The sequence below is a fragment of the Tinamus guttatus genome, unplaced genomic scaffold (genome assembly GCF_059628265.1).
Source record: "Tinamus guttatus ecotype Peru unplaced genomic scaffold, ASM5962826v1 Tinamus_guttatus_pri_ptg000261l, whole genome shotgun sequence".
Taxonomy (NCBI): Eukaryota; Metazoa; Chordata; class Aves; order Tinamiformes; family Tinamidae; genus Tinamus; species Tinamus guttatus.
The window spans coordinates 1,387,125-1,404,037 of record NW_028288795.1 but is presented as its reverse complement, the minus strand read 5'-3'; the positions used below and the strand labels follow the sequence as shown (position 1 = coordinate 1,404,037).

At 43.8% G+C, this 16,913-nt stretch overlaps 2 protein-coding genes across 10 annotated transcripts in view; both read right to left on the bottom strand.

Moving 5' to 3' along the window:
* Positions 1 to 3,770: 3,770 nt before the first annotated feature.
* On the bottom strand, positions 3,771 to 7,041 carry USE1 (unconventional SNARE in the ER 1). Its single transcript, XM_088527143.1, has 7 exons — positions 6,878 to 7,041; positions 6,739 to 6,788; positions 6,445 to 6,523; positions 5,831 to 5,993; positions 4,811 to 4,841; positions 4,464 to 4,626; positions 3,771 to 3,963 (listed from the first exon to the last, which is right to left on the bottom strand). The coding sequence occupies exons 1-7, from the start codon at positions 6,977 to 6,979 to the stop codon at positions 3,781 to 3,783; spliced, it is 771 nt and encodes a 256-aa protein (XP_088383269.1). The 5' UTR covers positions 6,980 to 7,041; the 3' UTR covers positions 3,771 to 3,780.
* Positions 7,042 to 7,570: 529 nt separating this feature from the next.
* The window catches only part of MYO9B (myosin IXB), a 30,328-nt gene continuing 20,985 nt past the window's right edge, over positions 7,571 to 16,913 (bottom strand). For 4 of the 9 annotated variants that reach the window (XM_088527133.1, XM_088527137.1, XM_088527138.1 and 1 more), the window contains 17 exons: positions 16,606 to 16,733; positions 15,789 to 15,946; positions 15,429 to 15,619; positions 15,132 to 15,230; positions 14,473 to 14,649; positions 13,968 to 14,009; positions 13,583 to 13,694; positions 13,339 to 13,409; positions 12,653 to 12,845; positions 12,204 to 12,332; positions 11,718 to 11,823; positions 11,344 to 11,475; positions 10,201 to 10,324; positions 9,725 to 9,772; positions 9,086 to 9,216; positions 8,661 to 8,788; positions 7,571 to 8,496 (listed from right to left, as the gene is read on the bottom strand). In XM_088527133.1, coding sequence (XP_088383259.1) covers positions 8,051 to 8,496; positions 8,661 to 8,788; positions 9,086 to 9,216; positions 9,725 to 9,772; positions 10,201 to 10,324; positions 11,344 to 11,475; positions 11,718 to 11,823; positions 12,204 to 12,332; positions 12,653 to 12,845; positions 13,339 to 13,409; positions 13,583 to 13,694; positions 13,968 to 14,009; positions 14,473 to 14,649; positions 15,132 to 15,230; positions 15,429 to 15,619; positions 15,789 to 15,946; positions 16,606 to 16,733 — 2,415 coding nt within the window. In that variant the 3' untranslated portion in view covers positions 7,571 to 8,050. Of the gene's footprint in view, positions 8,497 to 8,648; positions 8,789 to 9,085; positions 9,217 to 9,724; positions 9,773 to 10,200; positions 10,325 to 11,343; positions 11,476 to 11,717; positions 11,824 to 12,203; positions 12,333 to 12,652; positions 12,846 to 13,338; positions 13,410 to 13,582; positions 13,695 to 13,967; positions 14,010 to 14,472; positions 14,650 to 15,131; positions 15,231 to 15,428; positions 15,620 to 15,788; positions 15,947 to 16,605; positions 16,734 to 16,913 lie in introns of all 9 variants that reach the window. The other 5 variants (XM_088527140.1, XM_088527142.1, XM_088527134.1 and 2 more) reach the window with 4 other exon arrangements.

The window sequence follows — 16,913 nt, the reverse complement described above, 5'->3', positions numbered from 1 at the left end:
TCTGCTCCTGATCAAAACATTTGTGTTCTAATTCACCAGACTTCTCAACACAGCATGTTCTGAGACTCCTGTTTGAGGTGAACACACACCCCACCTGCAACGTGCAGGTGCCTCCAGGTCCCTCCAGCCCCTCGTCCCCTGCTCTGCTCTCCTCTCCGGCACCTCCTCACGAGCTCCCAGGCCCTGCGTGGGCTTTGCCCAACGTCCTGCCCTGCTGCCAGGCTCCCTGCTCACCAACGGGTGCCCCGGCCACCACCTGGCTACGCCAATTCTCATCTACATCCACCTGTTATTTCCCAATGGATGTTTTTGCTGATCCAGGATCTACCCTGGACGGACAACCTCCCGGGCAGCGCAGGAAGCCGTATGCGCCGTGCGGCTTTATCTCGTGCTCTTTGTTTTTTTCCTCTCCGTTTTGGACAACACAGAACGCGTGGTTCCGATAACCAGTTTGTTCTGCAGCGAGGAGACACACCCAAGGGCTCTGTAAACGTTGCGAGTTGTATCTAATCCATTATTCACTAACTGCTCCCGCTTCCCACTCCATCTCCCGCGGGGAGGCAGCGCTCGCGACACAAATGTCACCGCGGTCTCATGTGACAGGTGGCGGCGATGCAGCTACGTCAGCTTTTAATGTCACTGCTGTTCATTGGGAACACACGGTGCGAGCAGAAGCTGCCTGCAGGCAACGTGGTGGATCCTGGTCGCACGACGAGGGGCCCATCTCGCACCCAGCTGCAGGGCTCAGTCGGTAGCGACGCTGCAGTACAGCAGACATGAGATTACTGTGTTCTGCTCCTACCTGCTGCATTATCATGATTGAAATAGATTTTTAATAGATTTTTGTTATTGGCATTTCTTCAGGCTTAAGACTGGTAGTTATAAGACAGTGATTTTTGAGGTAATCATTTCAGTTTTATAGCAGAGATAAAAAGTAGTGACTTGCCCAGTATCGTACAGTTCAAGAACAGAACCTTGGTCTGTCACCCATCCTTTTCCCTCTTTTACAAGGATATCCCACCGGCGGAAAAGCTACCAGTTTTGGAAGGCTGCTCACAGCCTATTAAATCTAATACACACTGGCTTTGTTAGATAAAGCTGAGGGAACACATGCCCATAACAAGTCTAAATAGTCACTACCCCGTCACAGGAACCATTGTACACAATGTTCTGCTTGTACCATTCACGCATCCTTGCTGGCAGACTATGTACTCTAAAAATCCTTCGAAAACAAATTTACATTTGAGGATACAGCTCAAAAATTAAGCATTATAGAGAGTGTCTGCCACGAGGAATATTTGCCAGGAAAGCTTAGGCTGATCCATAGCTTCTTTTGCTGCCAGACCCAGAAACTGCTGCATTCACCGACCTGACATGACCCAAGTCTCCTAAAGACTTTTTTTGTTGTTGTTACTTACTGTCTGAAAGTCGGTAGTCTGCCAAGAAGCCAAGGCACAGCCCTACGCGTGATAAACATCTCTCCATTTGGATTTCCCAAGGTTTGGGAAAAGTTAAGCAATTCTCACTTCATAATCCTTGCAAGTCTCAGAAAGCCATTTCTATGTATAACAGCACCCTGTGAAGAGAATCACATCCGAGCATCGTGCTATGACACGGAGCTGGGGGCTAAAGTAGCTGATCATACCCACACGTTAATCAAAAACACAAGCTGTCACTGCAGCTCTGAAGTGCCACAAAGCCTTGCCTGCTTGTTCATTCTGAACACTTCTGGCAGAGCCGTTCAAAGGGTTCCTGAATTACTATAACTACTACATGAATGCAAGAAAAGCAAAGATTGCAACTGCCAATCGACAAAGCAATCATTGTGTGCAGGGAGATTGCTGGCCACTGAGGCAATTAATCCGTTTGGTTTGCCAGCTCCGAAGGTGACATTCTTTCATGGGGACAGAGGCAACCCGAGTCCCAGCCGTAGCGCCCGAGGTTCCGCGCCACGGTCACGCTACAGGTATCATAAAAGGGTTAGGAGTTACAGCATTCAATTTCGGTTCTGGCCGTTTACCCTTCAACATAACAAACATCCCTGAAATCTCAATGATCAAATGTTAAATAGGATTTAGTTCTGAAGTGATTTCCTAATAGGCTTCTTTGCAAAGGATCTGCTGTTGACTTGAAGGGCTGAATGTTTGCTTGGCAACAAGCTATTACTAGTAGTTCTAGGTCCTTCCAATTGAGAACTCGATTTATAAGTGGCAAGAAGTGATTGCCAACAAATGGCTGATTGCAGGAAAGTTTAAGCTAAGTTTTGCTATGATGCACCAAGTCTTTCACAATCTGGAAAAAAAAAAGCCAAACAGTTTATTTCAAGTAATAGCAGGAGAAATATAGTCAACGATGCAGCATGAATGTTGTATCATTTCAGTAATACTCAAAAGTACTAAATTCAACCTCTGCTCTAAGAGCGCAGCACTGGAGGGAAAGGAGTAGACAAGTGGAATTAGAAAATAATGTTGTGACCCTGCATTCACCAGTGAAACACAGTAAAAAGTCAGACATTACAATTTAAGAAAAATTTCTGGGAGAAGCAGCAAAAGCCTCAAGCAGCAGCAAAAGCTTTGTGGAACCAGTCACAGAAACTGCACCGTTGTGACACACGGAGCAGCTTTTCCTGCTTTTCAACCCAAAGGTGCTCCAGAAGGTCTCAAATGCCCCACCTAGTGGTTCAAGCCAGCAATGGAAATGCCACAGGAACACTTGGAATCGGCCTTTACTATGAAACACCGCATGCACTTAAATACCAACCCCGAGAGACGCTCCCAGGAGCTAGAGCCCACAGACACAAGGCTTTGCTTCTAGCCCTCACACAGTCATGATAAACCTGGTTATAACGAATTCGTCCTGATTTCCTTCATCTCTGCTTTACAGCAGTGATCTCTCAGGAATACAGTTTGACAGGACCACTCTTGAGCAGAACATTTTGCCTCAAAAATAACAGCAGAATATTGTATTTTATCTTGAAGCCACCAGCTTCCTCCACCCTCACTCTGCACTGAGCCACCCCACAGTTGAGGCCTGTACCATATGGGGAGTGCTCCGCATGCAGCTGCACGGTGCAAGGGTCACAGCCTGTTCTTGACACAACAGCATCGATACAAGCAGTGACTCACCAGGAACATGTGTGCACAGAAAAGGGGAGCAAACACTGCACGTGGCTTCAGACCTTCCATAGCAACTGAGCCAAAGAAGGCTGCAGGGACAAACCCTCATCCGGGAGGAAGGCTGAGCTGAGCTCTACCTGCCTCCCAGCCAGGCTGGCAACCCAAAGGCAGCATCCTCCTCCTAAGCCCTACAGCAATATATGGGCATAACTTGTGTAAGCAAGTGTCCTGGTTCAGTGCAGGAGAGCTGAAAACACAGGAAAAAACATAGGACTCCAGCTAATTTATTTATATTTGTATTGAGTAAGCTTCTCTGAGAGGAGCCATAGTGCTTGACATGACTGCATTAAAAACACAGAGGACAACACCTATCTAAGGAACTTTTTTTGGAGCTTAGTGTAATCTGCCATCTTTATCCCAGTTTATTTCTCAAGAAATATGCAACAATATTAACTAAGTTAAAGAAATAAACAAATATTCAAGCCCAGCAAATCCTCCCTAAGAAACTGTGCACTGAATCCAGTGATGGCACAAGAAAGAGCTGCAAATAGGCCTTGGATGACCTCTTTTGGGATAGAGGTGGCAGATTTTCAATAATCATTGCAAGGTAACATATATCATACCAAGAGAACTTCCAGCTGTCACTTCTGGCAGTTCTAAAGAGTTATTTTAGTTTAGGGAAGATTCTAATAAAAAGGATCATACTGATGAATATAAAACAAACTACAATTAACATTATCCAAAGTAGCCAGTTGACTGATTTCTTTGCGTGCTGTTCGAGGCGGTCAGATTCGTCCTTGAGCTTCTCAAAGTTCTGGTCTGCCATTTTGAGGGAATGGGATAAAGTCTGAGAAACAAAGAGAAGAAATGGGGCATCAGTAGACATACAGGGAGAGGAAAATGCACTAAGGCTGCCCGGTTAGGTCAGCTGCTGCTGACCTAACAGGAACACTGAGAACTCCTTTTTTTCAGTAGAGACAGCTGCTCTACTCGTGACTGAGTTGGAAAGACAAGTTCCTTACCTTGAGATTAGGACTTAATTTTTTTAAAAAATCAAATTGTTAAAGTGAAGTACTAGTAGTACCACAAATACAGCAGCATTTATAGAAACTTACGACTCCTGAGGTCAGACTCCTTTCAATTTCAATTACATTTCAAAATTCTGACCACTTATTCCTTACAACAGAGGAAAAGTTCAACTTCCTGTAGAAAGCAGACAGGTATTGCCTGCAACCTTTCCTAAACTAACCCCATCTGGAAGCAAATTACATGCATTGTAATTAATACATCAGCATTTCATTCTTCCAGGTCATTAAACTGGAAGCCTACCACCGTAATACGCTTTACCTGGTTATCTTGTTTTATCACATTCTGTGCAGCCAGAGTGTTGTTTTTCAAACTGCGAACCAAACTTAGCATTTCTTCGGCTAACTTCTCCTGCATATCCTGATGGCGTTGCAACACGGCATCGAGCTCGACTGCAGACTGCTTCTCATCAGACGCAAGGCCCCTGCAAGAACACGAGGGAAAAAGTTGACAAGACAAAATAGTTAAGTCAGCTGAAGCCATTCGTAGTTAGGTTTCTCCAAACAGGCACTAGATTTCACCCAAATGGGAGGGCATTTATGATTAGAACAGCTTTGGAAAAGCATTTTCCAAAGCATGAATCATCAGAACACAAAACTTCGACTTACTTCCGTTTCCTTACACTCAACTCTTCAGAATCTGTGGAAAAAAAAAGAGAGAGGAAAAAAAAAAAAAGAAGTTTAATGCATATTAGAACAGATTATAAATTCCCACACAATCACAAGCTGAAGAAACAAGTCTTCTGTAAGAGATTTTTAGATGTCCAGAGACACCCCTACTTGGGTCCTCTATTTCAGCCAGATTTCAACTGCCTACCTGCTTCCCCCATGGAAAAGACAGCACATGAGATCATACATATGGTCGAAGGGGGAAAAAATTAAATAGAAGAACACGCAAACACAGGGATGAATCACATCCCTGAGGGCATGGCTTAGGCTTGTGTGTCCTAGTGTTCTCTTTCAGGAGACATTAGGCTGGCCTAGCTCCAGCCACGTTAATAGTAGCTATGGAAACAGCAAATTAATTCCTACCAGTTCCCCACACAACTAACGTGGCTATCTATTTAAGAGGAACTGAACGCATGATTTGGTCTGAGCAGAAAGACCAGAAGCAATAATAAGCCTAAATTGTCCTGGCTAGTTCTATAATTAGAATGTCTGCTTCTGTACGACTTCTGGCAAAATAGGTTCCTGCCAATGCCTGCTGCTGTGCTGATAATGCACCTGTACTTTCAGCTGCTTTAGTGTTTTATTTGCTACCCTGGAAATAAGAGTTCCAGAGTTGCGAGCTGCTCGCTTAAGGTACGCTTTGTGTTAACACCCAACCTTCCTATCCTTACAAGATTGAGATCCTCTAAAGTGAGTAAACAAAAACACTCACACTTACCATTGATATCTACAGGATCCTGGGGAGGCAGAAAGAGAAAAGAACCATAAGATTAAATTAGACCACTGAAAGGGTACATACAGTACAATCACAGACAGCCTGCCAGGCCCAGCAGGGTCCCTGTGCCTGGCACTCGGTCAAACCAAAAAAAACCTGACTCCCCACCCAGCCCAAGACACATCTGAGGCAGCTGAATGCCACAAAAGACCATCTATGAACTCACAATAAAGAAACAGCAGCACCAGAACATACTGTACCAAGCAGCTCACTCCTCATCTTGCCTGTGCAACGAGCCTTTGTCTGCAGATGAACCGTTTTGGTGGCTGGGGTTCTCTCCTTGACTGTCGTAGGGGTGCGTCCGGGGGCCAAGAACTGATTAGCCAGGGCCTTTTCAGTTGATGATGGCTAAAAGCAGGGGAAAAGCAGGAAAGTCCTGAATATCACAGTCGGCAGAGCGAGAGCCGCTGGATGTGTGACCAACAAGGGCTCCACAGCTGCTTCCTGCAGAACAGTGACACGCTCTGTGGACAGGGTACTGCCGCACAGGTTGTCACAGCTCTGCAGGTGTGCATGGGCCCATACAAAAACATGTTGAACCCAAAAAAGACAGTGCCACCACCATACCTCCCATCACAGAAGGGGAGCAGAGACAAGACACGTTGTCATATGTTTTTGAAAAGGAGTTCTTTACTTCAAATGCCACTAAAAAATATATAGAACCTCTATTCTCATAAATTGCCAAAACAGCAAGTGCTATTTTGAGAGATAAAATACAGGCACAGAAACAAGACAACGTGAAAAATGTAAAGTGGGAAAACTTATTGGAGTCTTTTCAAGATGACCTAATATATCTTACCAATTTTTCGGCTTCTAAAAGTCCCTTTAGAAAGTCTACTTTGCGGGAGTATTCATTCAACAGCTCTGGGGCAGGTTTGCTACAAAAGAAAGAATGGAAGAAACAAACAAAAACAAACCAAAGTGATGAAAAGGGGAAACATCAGTATGTTGTGTTTGTTTAGGCAACTTTGAGTGGAAATACACCTGCAAATAAGCATATTTTAGGAAAAACAGGTGCAACACAGGAGTAATCCCTGGAGTGGGGACGAGGGGAGCGCGCCAGCCCCTTGCCATGAGAGGGTGCGGGGCCCACCTGGCCTGCTTCTTCAGCTCGCGCAGCATGTCCTCCAGGGCCGCCACGTACTGCGGGGGGAAGCGGCCGTGAGCGCCACCGCTGCGGCGGGACGAGGCCGCCGAGGATGGCGGGTGCGCGGGGCCCGCGCGGCGCTCACCTTCTCCAGCCGCCATTCCGCCGCGTCCCGCCGCTCGGCGGCCAGCGCCTCGCAGCGGCTCAGCAGCCGCACCAGGTTCAGCTCCAGCCGCGTCGCCGCCATGGCCGCCGCTCGCCGCCGGAAAACGCCACAGCCGCCGCTTCCGGAGCGGCGGGCGCCATCTTAGGGCGGGGCGCCATCTTAGGGCGGGGCGCCATCTTAGGGCGGGGCGCCATCTTAGGGCGGGGCGCCATCTTAGGGCGGGGCGCCATCTTAGGGCGGGGCGCCATCTTAGGGCGGGGCGCCGCGCCTCCCCCCGCCCCGCTCGCGGTGACGTTTTATTTACAAAATTTCAAGGTTTAGGTTAAAAAGAAATAAACAAAAGGAAAGGGGAAAGGTGCAGGCTGCTGCTAGGAGCCCTGGTGGCTGGCAGAGCAGTGGCCATGGCTAAAGCTGCGCCAGCACTGGCTGTGCAGCCCCTTTGCTTCAAAACAGCAGTAGTGATTGTACAAAATACAGTGGTGATTCCCAATCCCTGCCTTGTCGAGGCTTTGGAAGAAAGCACAGAAAGGACAGAAATGGGCCAGGCACAGCAAGCAGCAGGGCCCAGCTCCTGTCCACGCTTCCTTGGAGGGGCAGCAGGGGACACCCAAGAACTTGGTCCCTATAAAAGGCAGATGCTGGCAAGACAAGAGGGATAACCTAACACATGTATTTTTAAAAAGTGCAATGTATTAATAAACGCTTTTTAGATATTTTGGTCTCGGTTAAGGCTATTACAACAATAACAGTTCTGTAAACCACACAGAAGGTTGTCATGAAAACGTAAAAAAAAAAAAAAAAAAATTAAGGCAACACACATTGACCCAAATTCACCGTTGGTCCTGTTACAGTCCCTTGTAAGGCAAATACAAAAAAGGCACGGCAGCAGAATTGGGGCCATTAACTTCTTGTTCACTCAACCCATGTGTTTTACTCAACGTAGATGTATGTTCTACCTTCTTTGTAGGGCTTTTAATTTAAAGTGAGGAATATTACTTGTTTTAAACAACCTTGTTTAACCCTTATAGTATTGTACATTTCCTGACCGCCTTCCTCGCGGTCCCTTAAGAGTATGAACGAAGTCACAGCCTTCAAAGGGTTAAAGCCAAAGCTGCAGTCAACTTGAGAAAGAGTCCAGACAGTTTAAATATTTCACTTCTCTGTACAGGGAATGTGAGAGTAGGGGTCCGAAAACCTCCGTTTTACTTTTGCTGTTGGTTCATATTCGTCCAAAAGTTCCTGAGCGTGGGCCAGTGCAGACCCTTGTGCAATGTATACAGAGTGGATTTTATCAGTTCGCCTTGCTGGCTGCTCCCTTCGTCTCACAATTATTTGAGACTCTTCATTAGCTGAAGTCCTGCCCTGGGATTCTGTACACTTGAAAATCCCAGGAGGAAGTTTTATATTTGCTACTGGCATCACTGGAGTTCGACGGGGCACTTTAATCTTGGTCAGTGTTAAAGATGATCGGCGTCTTGAAGACAGGGATGCAAGGGAAGAGTTTGAAGAGGCTTGCGAAAGAGAAGGCACTCTGCAAGCATCTTTGGCAGGCATGCTAGAGCTCCGAGCATGACAGCGTAATCCAGGAAAAGCAGCTCCTTTAAAGAAAAGGAAAACAAGATAATTAGATGCTAAAGACATGCATAAAAAAGGCTCTTGACACAGCCAACTGTGACCAGGTAGAACATGGTCAACAGGGCTGTATGCAGCAATTATGTAGAATCAAAAAAAATCCAAAAGCACACACTACCTTAATACTGACCTTCGGTATCCATCCGTCCTGTTCTATCCTCTAGCAGGCTCTCAGTGCTTGCCGAGGTCTCGGAGTCTACATTTTCCTCATCAGAGCCTCTCTGATCAAGCTCAGGTAATCGATAGGTTATATCTTCCCTACATCAAAATACAGATTGTAGCACGCCAGGAGACAGACAACGTCTCAGATATGAGCAAGTTTAAACAGCACATATTTTAGAAGTAAACTTTCTTGCATCTAGTCATTGAGTAATAATTCTCATGGCATTTTCTTTTGTCTACTCCTTTGCATTTTCCTTTCCACCTTCATCAATGTCTACAGAATGTAATTAACAACCATTTTGGACAAAATATACACTGCTTTACTACCTGTATTACCTCCAAAAGCAAAGGCATGAGCTACAGAGGTAAAGGGTGTTCAAAGCTGCGACTTACTTTTCTTCCTTAATTGACTGTATGCGATCAATGAGAATCTCCTTTTCCCGGTTATCAGCCTCATCCTCTTCATGCAGCGAGCCCAGCTCTGCGTGGTTGCTGTCACCTGCTTTGGCCTGGGGGCTTTTACTCTGCAAGATACATGTGTGTGTTGCACTTTACAGCCACAAAGCTATACAAGCCTGGACTGTTTGCTAGTTGCAAGGTGAATGAAATGAATAGGCCAAATGAAGGGCTGATGGAATTCATTAAGAGCTGTTAGTTATCCATACAAACATTTCAAAAAAGTAATAGAAAAATTTATACTCACTTGTTCCTTTTTTTTTTTTTTTGAAGCATAGCAACTTGATTTGCCAGCCTCTATTTAGTTTTAGCAGCTACAATTAAGATTATTACATCTAATACAAATTAAGTTCAGAAAGTCTATAAAACATCAAAGCCAGGAACATGTCAGCAGCACTGCATGCCATGCAGTTTGGGGAAAAAGTTGCACCAATACATGCAGTCTTGATTATTCAAAAAACATTTAAAACCAAGTTACAATATGTGTAGTAGGTTTTTTAGTCATGCAAAAGAACCAAGTTACAATCTGTGTAGTAGGTTTTAGTCATGCACCCTGCACACAGGCAATGTACATACCAGCATCCCCTCATAAGGGGAGGAAAACCCAAGTTTTACAGGCCAGAGCTAGAGAGAGATGAAGACCAAATTCACTATAACATGACTTCTGAGCATTTTTTTAAGTCACTATATAAAAAAGCACGTTCAACATAATAGAAGACTATTTTTGTCCACCATCCATCTCTTAAGCATAGGAACTCCTTTGCCATGCCACAGGTTCAATCTTAATTCTGCTAATCGAGTTGTAATGAGTAGATTTACACCACTACAGAAGAGGATGCTTCCCCCACCTTCATTTAGCAAACTGAGGCTCCAGTATAGCTGTGCATTTAGCTCTTACCTATAACTTTGGGCAAGTGCAAATCCCTTTTCTCATTATCCCGCCACTGATCTTTGATTTATTGAATGGGATGTATAGGGTAAATGAGCAATATATTCTCCCACAAGGGCTTGCTGGGATGCTTCCTCCTGGGCTACGTGCTTCTGTGGCTTACCGTATTCTGCCGGAGCAATGAGAGTCGTCGAAAAGCAATGCTCTCTGCTGCTTCCAGCTGACTTATTTCATTCATTTTTATCTTGTACTTTCTTATCTGTTCCTTTATGAGCATCTCTACACACCTGGAAAAAAGGCCAAGAGATTAAGGAGCAGCCTTGCACTATGGAAGCTCTGGGGATAAGCAGGGTGGGAAGAGATGCTTCACCAAGGCACGGAAGTACCAAACCCTGTCCTTTAACGCATCTGCCTTGAGGATGCTCCACACACGTGTAGACAGCCCACAATAAAAGCCTCCCAGTACGTGCTTTACAAAGGCAGCACTGCACGGTTACAGGGCAAAGGGTCCACCAAGGCAAGTGAAACAGGACACAGACTGTTACAGCTAACGGCCTCCAAGATAACCAGTCTCTCACAACACTGGCAGGCAAACAGACATCACGGCTGCTAACTACTGCTGCTCCTCTACCTTTCTTCCCTGTGTTGGCATACGCTGGTGGATAGAGAATGGTCTTTTACCTGCCCTTTTCCACCTCTGCGTTAAAAAAGAAAAAAAAAAAGGAGAAGTCATTTTTCAAGGTCTGTTTTCATTGGAAGCAGGTGCGAGGGCAGCCGTGCAGTGCAGGACCAAGGGCTTTCTGAGCACCCCAGCTGCTGCCCGGTCAGGAGGACAGAAAGGATGAAGGGCAGAACCTTCAGGGAGCAACTCGTAAGCAGCAATGCAGGGGTTTCCAAGTATGCAGGAGACAGTTTATTCCTATATCCTGCTGTTGAAATAATTATGACCTACATCTCAAGTCATGTATCATCAATACACATGCATTGATTATGAAACTTAACACTACCATCACAGAATCTCATTGTCCTGGTCAGAGTTACAAGACTTATGCCATTCATAACTCACACTAATCCCCAAAACATCAAGAAAGAAAAGCACTATTTTACTGTATGCAGCATAAAATTGGGACAGGTGAAAGGACTCAATGGGTGTATAAATCGTCAGCGTTCCAGAGCCAGAATTTAGCACCTCTTAATCCTTGGTTTCTCAGCCTGAGATGCACAAGGCTGTAGCATATGTAGGTGGTAGTACTGGCCCCTCACTGTATTTCAAAGTGCTACTTTGCAGCAAATTGCTAAAACTTACATGGTTGTTTTTGAAACATCCTTCATGCTGGTTAAAGGGTCAGAGGTATCAGGACAACGCAAGAGACACGGAGCAAAAACAATGGCCAGGGCATTGGGTGACATACGGTTGACATCTTCTATCAAAGCCACTCTGAAATTCAACGTGCAGAGAAAAAAAGATTAAGTGCATCTTGCTAGTATAGAAGCAATCTGATAAAACTTTGCCAAACAGTTCCACAGACAGATTGTGTACAACAGTTCAGGAAACTGTTAAAACGAATTTCACACGCACTAAATAGGTAAAGTTTTATGCATCACAAAAAGGAACATGAAGCCACTCAGGCTGTCTGGTAAATTGCCAGCAGAGAACTGCCAGAAAGAAAAGCTCATTACTTGACCAGATGGAAGATGAGTCTCTCCAGGGTATTATGATTTGCTTGAGGAAGCTGTTCAAGGACACTATAAATGGCACAGAGTTGCTCCTGTTTTTCTGGTAGTTCTGCAAGAGGAGAGAAAACACAAGATCACAACTGCTGTCAACCCCAACGGAACACAGGCAATCCCCTTCTGAAGTTGTTCCAACTGAACACAGTCAGAGGCCACCTTCTCAGAAGCTGCTACTTCCACTCCATTTACCAAAAGTTCTGACTGGAGCTTGCAGTACCCCAGATGGCACTGCAATTCTCCTCCTCTTTCATATGTTGTTAGCAAGCACCAAGCGAGACACCAAGCTCTCCAGTGGTATTTAACCTGCCTAACTCACACTCAAATTAAATGAATCTAAAGGATCTCTGAGGTTTGCGGATGCCTAGATCTGATCCAGAACATAAAGGGGGAAGAAAAAGCCAATATAAAGGAAAATATATTTCTAAACCCTACCTACAGCTCGGAGAAAATCGTTGTACTGTGCAGATGTCATTAACGGATCTGGTAGTTCTCGTAGCCATTGCTTAAGGATCCCCGTAATTGTATGAATAGGATAATTCTCCAGTTTCACTGAATTTGGATCTGAAAAACAAGATGTTTCATTGCATTTGATGCATTCTATAGGATCACAGAGAGACATTCCTAGAAAAACACTAAATTCTTTCACCTCTGCTCACAGAATCCAAAGAGCAGCTCAAAAGGAAAAAAGAAAATCTGCTCATAGGCACTTATCAGCTAAGCAGCTTTTTCCAGCCAATACACATCAATGCAAAATGAAAACATGCCCACCAAAAAACAAAAAACTTTTGAAAATACTAAAAAGTGGCAGATGCTTTCATAATGGAAGAGAAGAGGTGGGAAAATTGCTACACAAGAGGGTCTAAAGGGTGGACAATTCCGACCTGCTTGCAGCAACTGTTTCAGCTCCTTCATGCGATTTGCTGATCCTGATTTCCTGTAAATGCCCTCTGTGTAGAGGCCGTGCATCTCCACATACTCCAGCAGCTTCTCCATGACAAGGGGAACTGAGTTTCTCTCACTGGTCAGCGAACTCACACTAACTCCAAAGTGACGTGGTTCCGCATCCTGTTCATTCTAGAATTGATGCAGGTCAAACACCATGAATATTTACTCCCAGGCTAGAAAACTCAATTGTGTTTCATGCTACAACTAACTTATATTTCCAGAAACAAAAGCTGAATGTTTTATTCTAGATTGCTACAAGCCTTTGATAATAAGGCAAATTCCTCAAGCTGCAGCAGTATGTGAAACTTTAATTTGCACTATATTAGATGTTGAACAAATTGATAAAGAAAACAAAGCACACATGGTCTAAAGGAGCAGTTCCTAAATTGTCTTGAATACCATCCTAAAAATCAAAATCTGCTTTTCAGCAACTGCATGACCTTGCTCTGTGCCTGACTATGTCCAGGCAGAGAAGGGAACCTCACTCTTTTAAGGCAAATTTACAGAGCACCTGGAAATGTATTCATCCCATGCTGAGCAAAACGGATGGCATTTCACATGCATCACTTGTGATATCAGAGCATCAGAGCATAAGATCCCAGACCTACAATAGGATACTTACCTTTTTTCCACAGGATGTGCAGCTGCTCTGGATTTTCGACATGCATTTCTTGTGACAAGTTAACTTGCAAACTAGAGAGAGGAACAATCATTACAAATGGTTCAAATCACATTAAAATGCAAAGTTCCCTGTCCTCTTGCATAACATGCGTGTCCAGTTCCCTAAACACTGCCTGTACCAGCCAAAGCTAAAAGGATTCTGTTCATTCTGCCACGTAAGTGGTAAGGAGATGTTTCCCACTTACCACTGCAGAGACAGGCCTTCTCCATGGGCCAGATGTAGGACGAGCAGTGTTCACACGACTGCCGAATGCTCACTTGGTAGCTGGTGAACACATGACCGTTGTGCTCTTCAATCTAGGGAAAGACACGGAGAAATAATGGATTATTTTACATCTTTTCTTTAGAAATCCACCTACCATGTCTTAAAGATTTCTGTTTTTTTGCAATTACAGCTTAACAGCTTTGACCTTGAAACCAGATTTCACCCTAGTCTAGAGGTAAGTGATTTAGCAAGAAAAACAGAATTTCAGTACAAAATTAGCTCTTTCAAGAACCTTTTTCTTCATGCTCTGAGAGCAGCTGAAGATGTGGATTATTTTAAGAGAGGAAAAAAAAAAAAGTACTCACTGAACGATCTTGTTTTCGTTTCTTCTTCTGGGCTTTGCTTTGCTGCAACGGGTTACAGAACTGGCATTAATTTTTGCATTTCAGGAATTCATCCCCTGTTCTCCCTACTCAGCTTCTCAGACTCTATTTCACTTCTTTACATTTGGGACACTACCCTGCCCCTCCAACTTGTGTAAGAGTTGTCTGAACTCACACTGACTGTGAACTTAAGGAGTGCTAAAGCAATTCCATCTCCAAAACCTTCAGAGAACTCTAAGCTTTCACAAAAGAAAATACTTCAACACTTCAAGATTCTAAAAATATTAAGAGCAAGTTAAATGGAGAGCAACTCCAAAAGGTGTCTCAGCATTTAAAATTTGTAACGTACAGAAACCACACGTGAAAAGCTTCCCAGAGTATGAAGAAGCCCACTCAAAAGCATTCTGAGGTAGCATGGGCCTCTCACCCTAAGACACTATCATTTTTTAATTACTCCATTAAGTCAGTAACAGAGTAAGTTTTATACCTTGTGCTGCTCAGATTCCTCTTTTTTTGCATATCCTCTGGTGAATTCATCCAGAAGAGATTGAAAGAGATTCAAAACCAGCTTGACTTCTTTCTCTTCCCTTTCTTTTGCCAGGTTTGTAACTAGAAGCTGGTAATTTTCCACCAGATCTTTGTAGCCGACATGGATATGCCCATTCTGGGGAGTGGGGAGAATTATTAGTCAGAATCAGAAGTTCAGAGATGAGAAATCATGCTCAGATTAAAGTAAAATATAACAGTCCATGACAGAAGTAAGTTAGCATATTTCCCTACTCTGCTGTAGAAGGATACTTGGCAGGGATAGAGTTGGGCTGGAAGAGTGGAAACACTCTTGGCAACTGTCTTAGATGATTAAATACAGTAACAGAAAGAGGCTGAAGACAGTAGCATCCAGCCATTTCTAAAAGTTTTAGAGTAAGTGAGATAAAGGGAAACACCACAATCTGCTTGCCCAACATTACAGCAGAATTCTAGTATGTACACTACAGTGCAGATTTTTTCTCTCAGTATTAATATTCAACTTTGAATTCTGTGCTAAGAATTGCATTTGCTAAAGAGCTGTAGGTGAAGAATTTAAATGGCATATATGATTTATTTATTACCTACCAGTTTTTCACTTTATTGAGATTTACTACTTACAGGGGCAGAGTACATAGTCTTGATATTTCCTCTAAACTTCTCCGTGGCTTCAAAAAACAGACATTCAACACCAGATTTCTGGGAGCGCAAGTCGTTGATCTAAAAGGCAAATACATCTCCATCAAATTTCATTAAAACAGTATATCCTGCTGATGTTAAGTTTCATTCACTGGCTTTATTTAAAACAAGTTTTATGCTTTAAAGCATAGTAGAAACTAACACCTAGAAATGTTCTCTATGGAATTTCAGAGACAGTGAACACTGACCTGAATTTCATCACAGCTGAGCGAACTTTACCTTGTTCAGAAGGAACTCGTCCAGATGTTTCAGTTCATTGGCATTTGCAATCTCACGGATCATGGGAGCTCGCCAATTCTGAGACACACTTGAGATCTTGCTGATCTTAATAGTACGGTTTTTCTTCGCTTTACTACTCTCCTTTACATGGTGGTCTCCTGCTTGAAGGCGACTTGGCTGTCCAGAAGAAGCTGGGAAAGGAATTAATTTGTATTCTGAAGCAGGATGTCAGAATTCTGCAGTAATTGTTTCCTCAGTAGCCATATAAAATAATACGAAATTATTGATATTGGAATGTTTTTAAAGTCCTCCCCCAGCTTCCTGACCATTTGCACATTCTCTGAAGTCACAGAAACTCACCTTCTGAAAATTTCTGGGGTCCTCCCGTTTCTGCAAATAGGACACAAGATACAAAGGACAGGCCATCTCCCTCATCAATCACATCAGGACTCTCCTTCAGAATTTTCTTGTCCGCTTTTTTCCCCAAAAGTCTTCGCAAAGGACTTTTAAATGTAGACCTAAGCATAAAGCAGGTGCAAGTCTGTCACACACGTAATGGAAGCTGGCTATATTACCTGAAAAGGCTCATTTAACAGTGCAGTTAACGTCCAAGACAGGAATAACCTCTATTACAGACATTCACTCGGAAGTCCAAGCTGCAGACAAATGAATACCAGAAAAAAAGGAAAGAGTCTGAAAGAGCATCTGGACATTCTGATATTTACTGCATGAGAGCACAGCTTGAACGTACACAGAGACAACACATCAGATACTCAAGACACCACTTCTGGCTCAGGAAGCCCCTGAGCAGCAGAATGCCTGAAGCTGGGGAGCAGTCCAGGGAAACAGCATTAGATGCTTGCTGTGTTCGTAAGCTCTTCTTTGGCGCCCTGTTTCTCCCTCTGGCTAACTGTACTAGAAGGACCTTCAATCTGAGCCTGTGTGGAAGCTCTTAAGTTAAAAAGAATCATTTTAAAGTCACGAGTTACATAAGCAGAAGGGTTTTTTTGCCTCTGTCAAACATTCAGATATCACGCTTACAGTGACACGAAAATCAAGTCAACCACAGCTGATGTCAACACGTGTCTCTCCACAGTCACGCTCTCAAGACGCCCAAGGGGGACACCTCCTTGTTTCATTTTCTTAAAGGCAGTTCACAGCCACACGCAATACGTACTTAGCATCCATCTGCTGATTTGGTGGCTGTGTGGAAACAGCCAAATCCCCGGTAGCTAAGAGTTCACTGGGCTTCTTTTGCAGAGGATGTTTCTTGATGCCCTTTTCTTCAATTGTATCTGGTGACTGCTACAGTAGAAAAGAAAAATTATTCAGAAACTACAGATACACAGAGAGAGTGAAACAGATTCTTTAAATAGTTTTATAAAAATGAGAACAGAGAAAAAGCTGCCTGCTCAAGAGGAAATCATTCTTCTTACTTACTAGGTATTACCTAGGTTATTCATGCATCTTTAAACTCTACACATA